This window comes from Amphiprion ocellaris, chromosome 23 (genome assembly GCF_022539595.1).
Source record: "Amphiprion ocellaris isolate individual 3 ecotype Okinawa chromosome 23, ASM2253959v1, whole genome shotgun sequence".
Lineage (NCBI taxonomy): Eukaryota > Metazoa > Chordata > Actinopteri > Pomacentridae > Amphiprion > Amphiprion ocellaris.
This window is the reverse complement of record NC_072788.1, coordinates 11,191,349-11,209,734: the sequence shown is the minus strand read 5'-3', so window position 1 is coordinate 11,209,734 and position 18,386 is coordinate 11,191,349. Positions and strand designations below refer to the sequence as shown.

The 18,386-nt window shown below is 37.2% G+C and overlaps 1 protein-coding gene across 17 annotated transcripts in view; it reads right to left on the bottom strand.

Moving 5' to 3' along the window:
- Positions 1–18,386, bottom strand: part of LOC111564120 (adhesion G protein-coupled receptor L3-like) — a 266,802-nt gene that overhangs the window by 87,331 nt on the left and 161,085 nt on the right. For all 17 annotated transcript variants that reach the window (XM_055007698.1, XM_055007699.1, XM_055007703.1 and 14 more), the window contains 2 exons: positions 9,820–10,173; positions 3,385–3,488 (listed from right to left, as the gene is read on the bottom strand). In XM_055007698.1, coding sequence (XP_054863673.1) covers positions 3,385–3,488; positions 9,820–10,173 — 458 coding nt within the window. The remainder of the gene's footprint in view (positions 1–3,384; positions 3,489–9,819; positions 10,174–18,386) is intronic.

The following is an 18,386-nucleotide window of genomic DNA, read 5'->3' as shown; positions in this document are numbered from 1 at the left end:
GAGAAGGACTTATGAGGGCTTTTCAGTCACAAGGTAGCCTCGCTCTAAACCACACCCAGCTTTATTGTCAATGCTAGTGTAAATGGAAACATCATTTACAACATTGTCATCACGCTGTATTCAAGAAGACTTGAAAGTAGCAACTGAGATCATATACTGAAAATGTTAACAGAGCTGGCAAATCAAGTGAGAAGTAAAGTAATTTTCCCTTATAAATGAACTCCTTTTTGCAACCAGAAGAGTCGCCCTCTGCTGGTCGTTTTAGGTCACTTTTGTGTCGGCTTCAATGTTCAGACTCAGAGCTCACATGCATCTTTCATACACTGTATATTTATAGAATGTATTAGATTTGGCCTCAGTCAGCCTGACATCATGCATGACGTTCACTTCAAGTGACGGTGGCCAGTTAAAAATGAAACTATGTTTAAAATGAAAAAGCTTACAATAAGAAATCACTGCTTATGTGAAGACTAATTAAGATGCTTTCAAATCTGAGCCCCTTCCTGGCTTTCTATGCATAAATGACAATGAAATAAATGAATTCATTCATATTATGTGCTTTGAAGGAAATGCATGACTTGGTGAGAAAGTCTTGAATTTATTCGTAAGCAACTGAATCTTGCTGATGAGGCTGCACCATGTTGGGAAATGATGCAACGTTGGTCTCGTCAGTAAATAAATGTACAGTCGACTTCACTAATTGCCCTCCGTGGTCAAATGTTAAAGGTCAGCTACCTTCAAGGACCTAACTAATAGACGATGTACAGTCAGATGAGACTCAAACCAGCAGAGACATCAGCTACAACAGAATCATCGTGATTTACTCCAGCATCACCTGCTATCATCGCCTGAGTTTATTAGCGAAGCCAATTAGGCTGCTTAAATTGGTCTTCACAGAGGTGTTTGCAGGGGAACGTGTCTTTGGAAGATGTTTTCCTCTTTACCCTCTCTCCCAGTCTTAATGAGGGGAGCTGGGGATGCAGGATAAATAGCTCGGCTTTCATTTTTTTCCTCCCCTCCTCTCTTTCTGCTTGTCTGGTGTCATTTCTTTGTCTTTTTTCCGCTTCTCGACATCTTCCTTTCTCATTTCGTCTACCCAACCATCTGGTAATGAGCAGTGCCACATACAGGACAATGGCTGTGGATGTAAAATAACGAAGTGCCAGATGGGCATTCCAAATCTCTGACAGGTTGATCTTCATTAGAGTCTTCCCGTCTCCACAGCGACAGGCGCACCGCTCGAGTGTGATGCGCTTTAAAAAAAGATTAATAACACTTTTGCTAAGGATACACGCGCTGCTTGATTGTCAATCTTCAACACTTTGGAAATCCATGCAACACAGCAAACCCGAGCAAGTTGCTGTAGTTAATTTCTCCAAACAGCAGCCTGTAGTGGAGTTTTATTGCGCTGCTGAAATGGGGCTGAGCTGCACAGAAAATGCACCTGATAATTTCTCTGCCTGCTATTTTGCTCCCCAACAGCCATTTCTCCATCCACATCTGCAAACCGCCGTTTGTTTAATGGGCTGAGCTTTGTGCCGTTGAGTAGACCATAAGTGTTCTAACATGCACGCCTCGGGGTCCTATGAGTTTAAGGGAGAACATTTCCAACATTGCCTGCAATTCATAACCTGGAAGCCTGATCCTCACTCGCAGTAACCTTCTCCACTTTTAATTTGATTCTATTACAGATTTAAACATAGGAAGCTTTATATGGGGGCTCTGCATAATAACTCGCCTGCAGAGGAGGAGGAGATACAAATCATCTGTGCTTGAGAAGTATGGGATGCAAATAACTGCTGGATCATGTTGTAGGACAGCGAGTGGTCAGGATTAGCTGTAACCCACAGCAGTCCATTAGACCAAGCTGCTGTGGTATTGGTTTTCACTCCACCCAAATCCAACCGCCCACGCCGAACACACAGCAGCATAAACTTTCTATTGACTAAAGCTTCTTGCTAATCAATTACGTTAATTGACCAATTAACAAGAGACAAAGAACAAAAGAGAAAACCCACAAAACTGAAGTCATCTGAGCACAAGAGATAGATATACACACACTTGTTTTGCATTGTGAGCCGTGGCTAATGGAACAAGGCAAAAGGGCTAGTTTATGTTAAAAAATACCTCAAACTAAATTAACATACCATTGAAACTCAAATCCAGGCTATTCAGGATTTTTTCGATGACTGTACAGTAGAAAAAGCACTTTTTCAAACCAACTATGGTGTTCCTTTACACTTTTCCCAGCACTTAATTAAAAGCATTGTTGCAGAATAAAATAAAAAAAAATATTTTCTTGATGTAAAAACACTGGTAATTGTATCAAATTAATATTTCATGTAATAGGAAAAAATGATTTCAAATGTTTTATTCCTTACTATTTCAAATAACGGCAAACTATGTAGTTCATGATTTATTTGTTTATTTTTTGCTGATTTACATACAGTACAAATATTGTAATTTTTGGGTCAAACTCATGTAAAAGAGCAAATTACTACTCATAAAAATACTGAATTTTGATGTTGGCAGTTTTTGTCTGTCTTTTTGTTGCTGTTGGTGGTGGTTTTATCCAGTCAACACACACAGTACAGCAGTACATTAATACTTTTTTTTGTGTGAGCTTTTACAACATACACTAGTAATGTAACAAAACAGAAAAAAAAATCTGTAAAATAATTAACTGCTTAACCTTTTTAAAATCCTTAATGTACATAATTTTTATTTCAAATATTGGCATATAATTGTAAAATAATAGTATTATTGCTGGTTTTAATGCAGACAAAACAGTGGATTTTTTTAATCAAATTTTGTAAAACAATGAATCCCCTTTTATGAAAACAAAGTTAGATTGTTGATGTGTCCATTATTTACAGTGTTTGTCTGCTTTTTATAGTTAACATATATATTATTGAATTTTTTATGAGTTTTGCACAAATTTATAATTTAAATGAAGTGGGAAAATCTGTAAATGACAGCAAATTATAGGGTGGTTCCAGAAAATTCATTAATGAAGGAAAATTCTGTTTAAATTTACTTGATTTGCATTACTTTCTTGAGTTGCGACCAATAAGTTGCAGGTTTTGAGGCTACTTTTGGTTATGCTCTGAAATTTCTGCATTAGTAGATTTTAAACTAAATTTGAGTTGAGGTAACAATGAAATTGGCTTGATAAATGCATTTTTCTTCACCTTAAGTTGACAATTTCAACTCCTCCGCCCCATATCTTAACATATATACATACAGAGAAATTTGCTTTTAGAGAAAAAGCTGATTCCTAGAGCTCAATATGGTTGGTTGTACACAATGTCATTAGAAGTTGTCATAACTCAAAAAGTTTGGTGCAAACTGCTGGTAATGTCTGAATGCAGCACATGTTTTTACCTTCTGGCTGATGAGGTTGACCCATGGGGAGGTACAGTTGCTGAAATCAGGTCCCTGTGGGTTCCAGTATCCTTCTGGTCCAATGCACACATATGAAGCCACACCTGGAGAAAGAAAATTGCCATTAAATCTAATAGATATCGACATATTCGTTAAGAAAAGGAGCTGCTTATCAACATTTTGCCATTATTTCCCCCCTTACAGAGCAAAGGAGCACACAATCCTTTCAGGCTGCCTTTTTCTTCTGTACTTTTCTTATTTGCAAAAACTTGTCCAAATAAAATGTCCCAAGAAACACAATTCTTAAATGATTAAATTAATGAATGTAGCAAACTGTAATTGGATGGTTTTTTTTATCTTATAGCGACTGAAATGAAGTTGCTTCACTTGAGGCCAGCTGGACTCGCCCAGACAGCGTCTGCATTTAATCATTAACATTCAGACAGTGACTGCATGTGTGTGACAGTTCAATTCCTGCATAAAAAAAGAAAATACACCAAAATAGGTGCCAATTAAGTCTGCCATTGCTGAATTCATCACGAAAGGTCAATTAAGCTGGGCTGGAGGGAAGCGTGTCTGCTGACAGAGATGTGATTTGGTGACTGTATGTGTTTTATAATGTTCCATCTGAGCTTCAGCACAAACACACATCCAGATATTGAGAAAAATTAAATATCTGCTGTGTTTTTACATCTCACATCAGCAGTGGACCATCTCTGATTTGCTTCTCTATCATAACTTATGGATATTTAAAATAGTACTTGTGAAATTTCAGATTTATATGTTGAGTGTTTTTCAAGATCATTTCTTTTATAAAATAGCCCATCGAAACACTTTTAAGATGTTTTCCATGCATTAAAATTTGTAGCTCGTTGGAATGGCAATATCTCAAGAGCGGTTAAAGAAAAAAGTCACAATTTTTCAGTTTTATTTCTTATCATGTCTTTGATTCAGAATTGGCAGCACTGAGCGAGTTAGATCAAACAATTTCTGATTATAGTAGAGTTGAAATATGAAAAAAAAAATGAAGTTGTAATGGAAAGTTCTATCTTTGAGCTCATATTAACAAAAAAAAACTAATAATGCAGATGTCAACTAGTGATATTCTCTGAACAATATGTAGGCACACATTACAATAATAGAAAATAAAACCTATAGAATATTTGTCAATGTGAACTACTTGGTCATAAAAATGTGAATTTTTCATAACTGAGCACCATAAAAACCTAAATATTGCTAAATAATTTATATATATAGCTCCTGAGATATTGTTGTTCAAACAGACCCAAGGTTTAATGCCCAAAAAACATGTTGTAATTTATTATTTTAAAAAAAAAAAAAAAAATAAAATAAAATATATATATATATATATATATATATATATATATATATATATATATATATATATATATATATACACATATATATATATATATATATATACATATATATATATATATATAACTAAATAAAACAAACAACAGGCAAATCAGAGCTGGTCAGGCAGAAATAGTTCTAAAACTTGATGATTGGAGGCTAAGTATCTTTCAATAAGCACATTTTTCTTTTTTAAAAATATTTTTGGTTCAATGCCATGATGAGAAATAACTGTGAAAATTCTAGGATTTTATTTTTAACAGTTCCTGAGATATTGTCCTTCAAGCATCAAAATCAAAAAACATGCTGAAAGTGGGTCAACGGGGAATTTTGTTTGGAACAAAAATTTCGCAGATATCTGTATAAATATCCATATTTTATGCTATAAAAATTTCAGGCAAATTAGAGATGGTCGAGCAGAAACAGCAGTGAAAATTTGATGATTTGGGATACAGTGACCTATATACTGTAGATATACTGTAATATTGAGCATTGTGTGGGTGTGGGGCTCTTATTCTGCAGTATATTAAGCATTTTGTCCGTTTCAAACCTCAGACAAACTGCATCTGTATTTTCACAGCTGACATCAGCTCGGCTACATGCTGACATTAAATCGCCCTTGCTTGTACTTTAGAGGGAGGGGAGGCGAGACGAGCGGCATTAACAGATATAAATTTTGATTGACATATAATTTCCTTCCCTCGGTCCAGCTCGGACAGCCTAATGTTTGATGGGTTTATCGGATAAGGGGCCGCTGCATTTGCTCCTGTACCGAGAGGCAGGAATGGGGCATGAAAGAGGGGGATGTAGAGATGGGGAAGGGGGGGCAGAATGACAGCGAGCGGAGCGAGGTAGATGGAAGGGGAGCTCGAGGAACTTTCAAAGAGCGGCAGAGGAAGCTTGCTCAGTCGTGTTCGGCTCGGCAGTGTCGTGTGAAGTGCGCAGCTTTGAAGAGTTGGCTGAGAGGAGGTGGGCTTCGTCTGCCTCTTATCTCGCCATGTGACGGCTGTTAGTGAGGTCTCGACGGGTGCTGCCGTCGCCCATTAATGAAGACTGTGCGCGAGTCTCAGCGCTCACAGATGAAATGATTTTTTTAAAGGGTTTTCCAGCACTGATTTAAGCTGTGATGTCACCGCCGAAGCTATGAAGTACCCTCATACACTGCAAAAAATAGGAAGTTTTTAAAAAAAATCTAACAGAAATGGGGAAATAGGGAGTATTTACATGACATTACATCATGAAAAATACATTTAATTAATATATTAGTGCTACTATTACGAGACTCTTTTAATGTTGGTGTGCACACTGTTAAAAACATCTGCCACAAAAAGCAATATTCAATAACGTATTGTTCAAAATTATTTAAAAGAAAGGGAAAAAATGGAAACAAAATGGTTGAGTATTTTTGCCGATTTAAGTAAAATAGTGCCATTTTGCAGTCAAATATTGAAAAAAAATAATTTTTATTTAGGAAAATACAGATTTTTGATCTGAACACTTTTAGCCATTTTTATTTTTACAATCAACATGTAAACTAATACTTTTTCCCTTTGATTTAACCGATTATAATTTAATAGAACAAGGGCAGTCTGTAAAATGACCACTTTGCAGTTCATATAGCAAAATAATGGAAAAATGATGCTGCATGATTTGTTGCAGTCCATGCCAAAATACATTTTTTTTCTATGAATTTACAACAGATATTTAGAATGCAACAAAACTTGGAAAATCTGTAAAATAATTAATTTAACCCTTTTTAAATCCTTTTTGTTTTCTTTTTTTAAATAAGTGAAAACATTTTTTGTGGATAAAAAGAGTAAAAATGGTGTAACTTTACGGTCAAACTTAGTACAAGATCAAATTACCTTTTATATAAATACTTTGGATATGCACGTTATCTGCAATTACAGTAAACATTTAAGTAAATACTCTTTCTGTGATTTCACTAGATATTATCCGTAATTCAATGAAATAGAGAAAATCTGTAAGATATTGGGCAAAACATTTACTATTTTAAAATTCTTGAAATTCATAAATTTTCTTTTAAATATTGGCAAATATTTCTAAAATTATTTGACGTTGCTGATTTAACTTTTGCTAAAATTGCAAAATCTGAAGGTCAAACTTTGCAGAAGAATTAATTACCTTTAACAAAAATGCAGATTATTGATGTGGACGTTATTTATTGTTTCAACAGGATTGTTTTTTTTTTTTCACAGTTACATGCTGTCGTTTTATCTGTAGTTGAGCAAAAACAGGGAAATGAGTGTCGGGAAGTTTTAGAAAATGTCTTAACAGAGGAATATTTTGTATAAATATACTTGATTTGCATTACCTTTTCCAGTTATTCTGACCACTGAGTTGCAGGTTTTGAGGCTACTTTTAGTTATGCCTCGATTCCTAAGCTGCTTTTTAAAATGCACCACAATCTTCAGCCGTATAACATCAGAGCCTTTACTTTAAAACCTTCTCATTGCCAGGTCTCATTACAATATGAACCGCTCCCTGAGAGCAGCACTCTAACTTTCTGAGGTAAAGCTTTTACATCTAAAGCAGCCAGCATCGATTTTATCTTAATGCACACTTGACTTGATTCTCTTATTATCGATACAAAGACAGAGCTGGAACAAAATATACAGAAACAAAGGTCTGATGCCTGATAAACAAAGTACATGAGGCTCTCCAAAGAGCTCAACACAAACGTGTTTAGCCGCTAATTAATTACACGAATCGTGTCCTGAGAGATAGGAAGTAAATATGAGTGTTGGGTGCACTAGTTACTAGTTTCCATGCAGATGCAGCGCTCAGCTTTGTTTAGCCTTGCATCAGTGAGTCAGGAATAAAGAATGAGGAGGGAGAACAGGAAGCAGGAGAATGAATGCTGCAGGGGGAGAGTAAACATAAACAAAACACACAACAGGAACAACATGAAGGCAAACAGGCTGAGAGCACACTGGGCTGCTGAGGAGAGAACTGACATCCGCACAGGGACAGGAAGAAAGAAACTACATATAGATTTCAAAAGTGAGTTTTCACACATCTAAACTGACGAACTGTTGAGGTTTCGGATGATTAGTCAAGTTAACTACATGTGACTGTTTGAAATGACGTATAACATTCCGCACTGTAACGTGGTCGAGTCACCAACTAATGAAATATAAACAGAACAATAGCAGAAAAATGTGCTTTTCTTGGCATTTGTGACATCCAGTGGCAGATTTCTGTGTACTTTCACAGTTTTGACAGAAGAAATTCCTGAGATCTGGGGGGTTGACGATTAAGATGGCTTATGTTTAACCTGTTAGGTTACTATGGTAACTGATGCTGCACAGCTAACCTGCTCTGGATAAGGTTATGCTGAATTTTATCTCATAAATCTAATTTAAATATGTTAGTAATCTCACTGAATGAAGCCATGTAGTTACAGTAGTACCAACTGTATATGTTGCAACACCACTGGAACCTACATGCATTCACTTCATGCAGAAATCGCATAAATATGTTCTTGTGTTTGGTCCTGAGTTGCTAGAAAATCCATTTTACACTTCAGGTGCTGCAGCTGACAGAACACAAATTAGCATATAGATTAGTTTTATTGGTAAATATCTCTAAAAATATTGAATCAGTCACATTAATTTTACTTTAATTTGGCCAAATACTAAAGTGATTTCAATGTATCCTTGAATATCCTGTTTTAATGAATCAAGTTCAAGGTTTAACTGCTATAATTTGCAGCTGCATTGAGTGGTAAAATAAATATATTTCATGATCAATAGTTTTCCACCAGCATTTCTCTCTTGCATCATTTGCAATTGCCGCATTTTTTAAAATCAGAATAAACTTTTAGATTCCCGATAGCTTTCCATTATAACAACCTGTTCCTCTTGACTGAAGGAGGTGGCACATGATTGGTCCATTTGGTGTTGAAAAGGAGTTAACTAAAAACTCAAACACCAAGTTTCAGGGGAATACACAGAGTCTGAGTTAACAAAGAAAGCTCATAACCACCATCATGATACTCATTATTGTCTCTGATGCAGGTTTTAGGTTTTGTCAAGCCAACTTACACCCAGAAAGCCTGGTTATGGCAAACTTTCTTTGTCGTACACTCCTCTGGGAAAACGGTACCAATGATACAGCATCAACAATGAAGCAGTTTGGCCCAATGCTAAAATCACTTTTTCTGGTGAGAAACTTGAAATCGAGTCCTCTGAAAATAGGCAGTCCTCTGTGATGAATCACACCTTCTATTTGGTGAGCTGCTACAATCAGGACACAAGTACATGATGCTTCATAGCCTCCCATATAACCAGCCAGGGAATAAAAGGTTGCATTTGTCGTCTTGATTGTTGACGATGTTATTCTGAAAGACTTTATTCTTAAGTGTCTGTCTGTAATTGTATTGTTTCTGACTGTTGCCATGGCCACAAAGAGAACTTCAAAAGGGACATGGAATGAAATGAACTACCTCACTGCAAAGAACAACTAAGTGTAAGAAGGAAATTCATCCTTGAAGTTTTGCGGATGTTTACTTTGGGCTTCTGGGTTATACATTTATCTACAAAGCTTTGTGTTGCTGAGTTTCTGGAACAGACATACAGATTGGTGCATTTTAATCAGCAACCAGGGTATTGTACAGGACTGTAGTGATGACTAGGAATCTGAATCCGAAGGTAAAACTCTCAAATTACCTGTGAATCTATGCTTCAAACCTAACCTGCAGACATAAACTTTGGTGAGTGACCAAAATAGTGGTTAGAAGTGGCCAAAACTGATGTACCTCAACAGGGTATTCCACAGGTATTCCATCTGGCCTAATAATACCTTGAGATACTTCAAACAGAAGTGGAAGGTGTGGTTTGGGAGAAATAGGTCTTGGCTGGCCTGTTGCCACGACAACATGGATCAACTTAAGTTACCATCAAACAATTAATGAACTAATGTATAGTCTTCATGTTATGTTCCACCCAAGACTGGTTTGAGGTTTGGGAGCGTCTTGGAATATTATAGAAAGGAAATGAGAACATCTCTTTAAATATTGCAAAACATCTACCATACCTATGGTTCCAGGTGGACAGGGCATCTTGGCCAACATGCCCTGCTTGGTCTTGGGCCAGGAGATGTCCATCATCACCAGCGGGTTGCAGTACTCCACCCTGACATTGGGCAGCTTGGAGGAAGGCGGCACCCTGAAGTCGTCTTCCGGATCCAAACCTTCCACCAGCGTCTGGACCGGGGCCGCCACCGTCGTAGTGGTCCGTGGCCACTGGGCGAGGGCGGTGGTCGTAGCGGGAACCCTGGTGGTGGTGGTCCTGCTTGTCGTGGTTGTCATGGTAACAGTGGTAGGTCGGGTGGTGGTCCTCGTGGTCGTGGTCGTGGTGTCCATGTACACCATTACAGAGGAGGAGGTTTCTGGTAAATTATAGAGAAGGGTAAACAAAGTTATCCACTTATATGATGGAAAAAGAAGATTGAGAGCTTTCTTTTTTAAACTATTTGTGCTTGAGATGTAAATTTATTTTACAGACAGTTTAAAAGACCAAATACTGAAATACAGATTTTCGATGCGGACATTCTTTACAATTTTGGTCTTCTTTTCTTTTTTCTTTTCTTTTTAATTATTTTTTAAAAATGTTTTTTTATAGTTAACATGTATATGAATATTTTTTAACTAGATATTTCTGTAATTAAAAAAAAAGAAAAATCTGTTAAATAACAACAATCCTAAAAAATAATACACTTTAAAAAAAAAAAAAAATACAAATAATTATTCTTTCAAATAATTTTTTGCTAATTTAAATGGAGTGGAAATATTGGGTAAATTACAGTCAAACTTTGGAAAAGAACAAATTATTTTTAAAAAACAACATATTGTTGACATGGACATTATTCGCAATTATGGCCAGTTTTGTTTTTTTCTTATTTTATTTTCCTTTTTTCAATTAAAATGTGAAGGAATACTTTTTTTTTACAAAATATATCTAAAATCTGTAAAATAACAGCTAAAATAATTCATCATTTTCAGTCCTACATTTACATCATTTTTCGGCAGCAAATAACATAGTGAATTTTGAAAATTTAAATACAGTAAATACGGTGTCATTTTATTGTAAACACTGTAAAACAGACATGGCCAGTAACCCACATGGTCATGAAGCTTACTATACAGAGTTTTTTGAGTAAGTGAGTGTTGTGGGGGTGTATAGTCATTGTTGAGTCTTTTAGCAAGAGATGCTTGTTGGAAAAGGTTTTTTACAAAAAGGCATGGGGGTTCCATTCTCCTCTGTTTTCCATGTGTGACTTTAAGAGGCTATAGTTCAAACAGGATCATTTGGAACAGGCAGGTCTGACTTACATGGGCATGCACCAGGCCTAGTTTGGGACCCCTGCCGACAGACTTCCAGCTGTGCAGTCTAAATGCAGCTGTTGACGAGGGCACATCTCTGCGAGTCAATAGCTACGTTTTGCAGCTATGTGCTATTTCGGGGTCAGCCAGGACAAACTGAAATACATGTTTCCTGGATATGAGTCCTCCCTGTGGTTACACTCCGGGAGCCGTTTGCTAATGACGCCGTTTACCTGAACTGTTGGGGGGGATGCAGGGCTATGATAGCATCAGCACACATGAGCCAAGACGGAACCTTGGTAATCCTTCACCACCCACTCAAATGCACATGCAGCTCCTCAACTCTCATCAGTCATGCCATCTATTTATCAGTTTTGTCCCTTTTATACTCCTTCCCTTGTGTCCCTGATTGGAAAACAGGGGTCCCAAATTAATTTAGCTTCAGGCTTTTTATGAGTGTTTGGCCATTGAGGGTCTGAGGACACTTATACTTCAAAATGTATCCTCAGAAAGTGCAAAGAAACCAAGATATTTTTTTAATAAAAATGTGATTGAACATTTTAATTTAGCAATGCTGCTCCGCATTGTTATTGTATCACAATGACTCCTTAAAATGCTGACATTTCTGCATGTCATGATCTTATTACTGTTTGGAAACAGACAGCTACCGCAGACTCCTTCAAATAAATGAGAGAGCACTTCCACACTGACACACACACAATTTGGACCGCCACAAAAAAACGCAATTTGGTCTAGTTGTCGTTTCCACCTAATGCAGAGATACAATCAAAATGACAGAAGTGACAAATGGTCCTAATCTTTGTATGAAAGGGGAGCAAAACAAAATTTAATGAGGGTCAATTTTTGGGTTGGCAGGTGTAATGGACGTCACGCATCCGAGGAGAGAGCTCCAGATAACAGACATCGTCGGCGAAATCCAGATTCAATTTGCAATCGGACGATTTCCGTGTATGGTAAATTTGAAAGAAGTAAAATAAGACAGCATAAATTAGCGCCGCTGTTTGGGACGCCGAGGCTCCCGGAGGCTGTAATGACACCCGACTACTATCTGCAGTCAATGCATTCAACGCTTAACAGCATTCAGCGACAGCCGAGGGTTGATTAAATAGTTTGCCGGCGCAGCGAGAGTTACAGGCTGATTGAGTATTTGTTTTCTTTTGCTAACAAAAGAGTTTGTTGTGTTTTTAAGATCTGCAGGTATCTTGGACACTCCTGTGGAGGCACTCCATCAGTGAAGTGGAACTATAACAAGAGTCTCACTGAATTGCAATGTGAACTGAGGGCACAGGGATGCGTTTTTCATTCCCAACTACCTGGTAATGCAGGCTGTGCAACTTCAAATATGTCTCTCACAGACAGAAAGAAAAACAAATCAAGCAAGCAAGTGGAAAATACAAAAAAAAAATGGAGAGGATGCAAGTGTAAATGGATGGAAAAGCACAGTCACATGCTCACAAACTGGCAGTCACAAACCCTCCATAAAGTGACACCACCAACCATCAATAGGGCTTTAAAAAAAATCACATGAATGCTCAAATGGCTATTTAGCAATTCCATCAGCCACCAGGACATCACCATTTACATTCTATAACCGCTATTAAACATCACCATCAATCTGCACCACCTCAGCTGCAATGATCACAAGAACAGGAGGCTGAAATATCTTCAAGGATGCCTGTCGATTTATTTGATTATTTATGATAGAATGTATCTAGGCATCTGCATTTGGGGGGAAATGATGGAAACCTCAAATCCGACAAACCCAAATGTCAGGAAAAGGAAAGTGGCATCAGTCTCCGTATAATTGAAATCAGCCCTGTGGTGCTTAAACTGCATATAGTAAAAAGGACACCATTAGGGCACCTGATGGAAATCTGATGGTGATGTTTGCTGCTCATACGGAGGTCAATGGAGGTCACGGTGCACCAGCTCAGATAAGCTAGTGGCTAAACAGACGTGCAGAGGTGCTGGTTGGGATAAGGGAATTATTGTAGTGGTCAGGACGGCTGACGCAGCACTGATTGTGACTGTGACAGATTTTTTGCTGAGGGAGTTTAACTGCCAATAAATGCAGATGAATATATGTGCAACCTGCATATTTTTGTGCACTGGTTAACAATTTTGCCAACCGAGACGACAGAATATATTAGACTTGAAAGGATCAGTGACAACTGGCAAGATTGTCCTTTTCCTGAATAAATATAAGAAACAGTTCATTCTGCCTCATGCAAACAAAAAAAAAATGAATTCATGAGTCATATATTGCTCAACAGCCACAGACTTCATGACTCCTGCGTTCTTTCTTATAACCAACAGGGGACGACTCTTCGGATTGTAAAAAGAATCTCATTCAACTCTACTTGTCACTTGTTTTGTTACCTCAGAAAACATTTTTCTCAGAACTTTCTGGTCTCAATTGCTAGCTCTAGACTCTGATTACAAAGTGGTGTTTATTTTGCACAATGTGGTCTCACTTAGAGTAAATAATGGTTTGTTTAAGGGTGCAGTTACGAATGACCTCAAGCTTCTTGTGGCTAATGTTAGCAATCAAAGTAATGGATATTGCTGTGTAATTGGCAGAAGTTTTTTTTCCACTTGTGTTTCAGTTATACTATATTTTAGCATATTGCAGATAAACATTTAAATTAGGGTGTGGGTTTTCAGGTTGACTGGTCAGTTCGTTGCTAGATAAGGTCTCGTCCAACCGATTTCTCCCTGGTTGCTGGTATTGCTTTCATTCGGAGAAAAACACAACAGGATAAATCCAATATTTCTATCATCAGAAGGAACAGACTACTTGTGAACACCTCTGTGTTTTCACAACTAATGCTGGGCTAATGCTGAATATGATCAAAACATCAATATGCTGCATTTTTTGGATAATAGTAAAAAATGTCACAAAACATCATTAGAAAAGAGGCACTGTGGTGGTATAGAGATGCTCAGGCCTACAAATCATATCCTCCAGATGTAAAAGGGAACATGATTGTTGGCTACAGACTGCAGTGAAAATCCCATTGTCATTTGAAGAAACAAAAGAATACTAGTCTCGCTAAATCTTGACAGTGCAAAGCAGGATCTCTCAAAATAACGGCAATATAATGGTTTATTTGCATGCTGTTCAGCAATAGATCCAACTCCTTTAATGTATGCTGAGCTTCTACTCTCAGTAGGCTGCAAAGTAACTCACATCATGTCAAAAATGTAATTGGCGTGGCTGCATTTTGTTTAAACAGATGTTCTATTTTTGTGATTTTTTGTTCTATTTTCATAAATCATATGAATATGTAAGTGCACGCTGAATCTGTTGCTCATTTTAGCTCAATATCACAAGGTTAAATTACCTAATGTGCTGTAATTAGTAGTTTTTGACTCTTACTTTTCATTTTGGCTAATAATGCAAGTGAGCAGTGTTCACTCAGTGTACTGTGGCCAATTTATTCTTGGGATAATGTGCAGGTTTTCATTGATTGAAGCGTAGGTACGATTTCAGTGAACCAAGATTTTTTTTGGTTGTCCACAGCCCGAATTTAATTTGCAGTCAACCAGGGTGCTTTCTGCTTGTGTTTTAATTTCACTTCCTCTAATGAAAGCTACATAAACTTTATAGTTTAGGAGCCACTGTGGCCACACTGAATAAAAGGAGTAATCTTTTCAAAGATCATTTTAAATCTGTCATGTCATACTGTATCACCCAGACCAAGTGATAAAAAATGCCAATGGCAGCCTAAAAAGAAAAAAAAACCTACACAAATGAATACAATTGTGCAAAATGCCTGCAAAGCCACCACCGCTGATAGCTACACCTACATAAAATCTAAGAATAACACAACAGATTCAGCCAATTTAAAAGGAACTTTGACTGCTGTAAATACACATATTGAAAAGAGAACAAGTGAGTGTTATAATGCTGAAAGTTATCACATCTCCTCCCTGAGCTGAAGGTATAATATATGACAGAACAGCGAAATATGACTTGAGGAAATAAAAAAATCACCATCACAGCATGAGGTTAATTCAAAGTCACCTGGAATCATGTCTAGAATGTAATTCGATGCTTCCATTTGATCCCGTCGAGTCCGCAGTTAAATTATTTTTTCACAACGTTCTGTCTACATGCAGTGAGTTAAGTACGCCTGCAAAGACACACAGAAGACGGAGGGAACAGGAAAGGAAGAAGAAAGTGTCCTTGAGCAAACTTAAATATCTTTTCCATGAGATGAGCACAAGAAGCAGAAAAAAAAAACCAACTAAACAACAAAACAGAGAAGCCAGCAGCAGCAGACAGCAGCCACAGTCTGCAGGCGCTATCGCCTTGGAGACAACACAAGGACATTTTGTTTTGCTTTCGCCAGCTTTCCCCATCTATCCAAAGGGACAAAAAGAGAGGAGGAAGAAAAGCAGCGAGGTGAGCAGGTCTTTGGTTCGCCCCAAGGAACTAGTCGGTGACCTTACAGCAAGATGTGAATGTCTGACACATTTGGGGTTGAGAGTTTTATAATTGGGAGAAAAACACAACAACAGAGCTGCACTGCAGGACACTGAAATGTTCCTACTGGCACCGTTTATTTAGACATCGCACAACTACGAAAGAAAAAAGTTAAATTCAATAAAATGCCCTCAAACCTCAAAGCAATTTATCTTCTGTATATTTAACATTCGATGCGTTCTCAAAGGCATTGCAAAGTTGATTAAGATGAAATAACAGCCGGCTATTAGATACTCAGGATTCCTTAAAGGGCTTATGGATGTTCCTACAACCCCAACACCCAGCAACCTTTTCATTCATAAAAACACAGCAGTCTGTGGCTACTCCAGCCTCCTATCTCATTGAAACACCAGCTCCGCTCATCATTTACGCTCCACTTCTGTGCCGACACCCCCGCCGACCCCCTCCCAAACCCAAAAAACCCTGTTTCCACCACACACGGAGCTTTGTGCTTCATTTCAAAGCATTCGTTTCTAACTAATTAGCCTCTCTCTCTGTAACCCAGGGCTTCGTGGCTTCCACAATTAGATAAGCCCGCTCTACTTTGCTCCAGGAAAGGGGGGAAAAATAAAAGCTATTATGAAATGGATCTGGTTTATATGACTCCTCGTTTCCGCACCGAGAGCATCGGGCCTCATCGGGAAACTTCTGCAGAGTCGAGATCAAAAGAGGTGGGAAAGGGTTTTTTTGGAGGGTAAGAAATGAAATCAGACGGTAAAGTGACTCTTCCAGCCTCGTGCTGAACCCAATTACCTCCTAATTTTTGTATTTGAACCTTTATGCATGGTTTCATCTTCAGCAGGGACTCTCGCAGACTGGAGAGAATTTTGGACAGTCTGTGTGTGATGTCACCCATTAACTTTCTGCTGGCCTGTTTAAAGCTTGCAAAATGGGATTTGGTGGCTGCTGGGACTCATATTTTTAGACTTAAGCGTACTCGAAGCCAAAATCCATGATCACGGTTGTTAGCAGGCCAGAACCGCACACTCGTGTCATTTCTGCCGTTTGATGGAAGGGTCCTGCATCCACTTTGGAACTCAGAAGTTCTTTTTAGACGAGACATTGCAGCTGAACAGGGTGAAAACACTTCTTCCCCAGCTATTACTTACATTGACAATGATTTTTTGTCTTACAAGTTGTCCAAAATGTTATGCAGATGAACTGTTGTCTAATTCTACACAGTGTGCACTAATCTGAATACATTTCCAGAACAGAAATGAGGGCTGTGCTTCAAGCCAGTTTCAAAACTCAACAAATAAATCACAAAATGCCATCAACAGCCAGAAATAAAATCCATCTTCAGCATGTTTTTAGGAGAAGAACGTTGTATAAATCCAGCTATGAATGATATATGAACAAAATTCCTCTGACAAAACCTTCAGAATACAGAGAGAAATAAAACTGGAAAGTTTGTTGAGCGTATACGCCACTGAAATGGAGAAAGCAAACTTTAACATTATCTGTTGTAAAATTCAATACATTTTTTATTAGAAGACACTATCTATCTCAACATGCAAATTCCCCAGTGTATTACTTTTATGAATCTAATTGTCTTTTGTATTTTATTTGTTTTTCTAATTGTTATGTTCGAATCTACAAATGCATAATAGTCTATTTAAATACCTACAAATGTGTCTACACTTCCATAACAGAAATCCGATCATTGAATAAATCCAGGTTTGATATTTCTACTTCATTTTGTTGATTAGATTAGTTGAAGGTTTTTACTAAAGAGATTATGGATATCTCTTTTAATCACTAAATAAATCCTAATATGCCTTCAAAAGCAAGAAAAAAATCCATATTTGCCATGTTTTAGGAGAAAATTGCTATATACATCTAGCTATGAATGATATATGAACAAAGCCCTCTGACAAAACCTTCAGAATAAAGATTGGAAAGTTTGGTGCTACTGAGGTGGAGAACTCAGGCTCAGAGTTGGAGAAAAAACTAATTTTGAGAAAGCATGCTTTAGCAACATGTATTGTAAAATTCAATACATTTTCATGAAAAACCACTATACACCAGCATGATGTATATCAGTTGATTATTTATACTGAGACAATTTTATTTTGCATTGACATTTTTTTTGTTTGTTTAAACATACAAATACCCAATTTACATAGATTTCCAAAATGGAAATTTAAACATTGAATAAATCCAGGTTTGATGTGTTTTTTTTTAATTTTCTTGACAGATGAGAGTCAAAAGAGATATATATCTGTTTTTTATTACTGAATAAATTCAATTAAATTAAATTATTAAATGTTATCAGCAAGAAAAATCAATTCTTGCTATGTTATTAGGATAAAAATATTGTATGAATCCAGCTATGAATGATATATGAACAAATCACTTCGAACAAAACCTACAAAATATAAATAGAATAACAAAAAAAAAAAAAAGTCTTGGGAATGTATGTGCTACTGAAATGAACTCAGAGCACAAGACAAAATGCACTGTGAGACAGCGAGCTTTTGTGAATTGTATCACAAAATTCCACACTTTTTAATAGGAAATCACTATTCACAGGGAAATAAAACCGAACTACTATTTATCACCATGAAACTTTCCCATTTGATTACTTGCATTAGGACCATTACCACTTTAGTAAATATGCCCTAATTTGCACACAGAATCTGAACATTGGATGAATCCAGGTTTAAATTTCTTGTTTCTTTCTGTTGACTTACTAGAGTTGAATGTTTTCCCAAGTTTGGATATCTCTTTTGTATTACTCAAATACAGTCAACACCCCGAAAATCCATT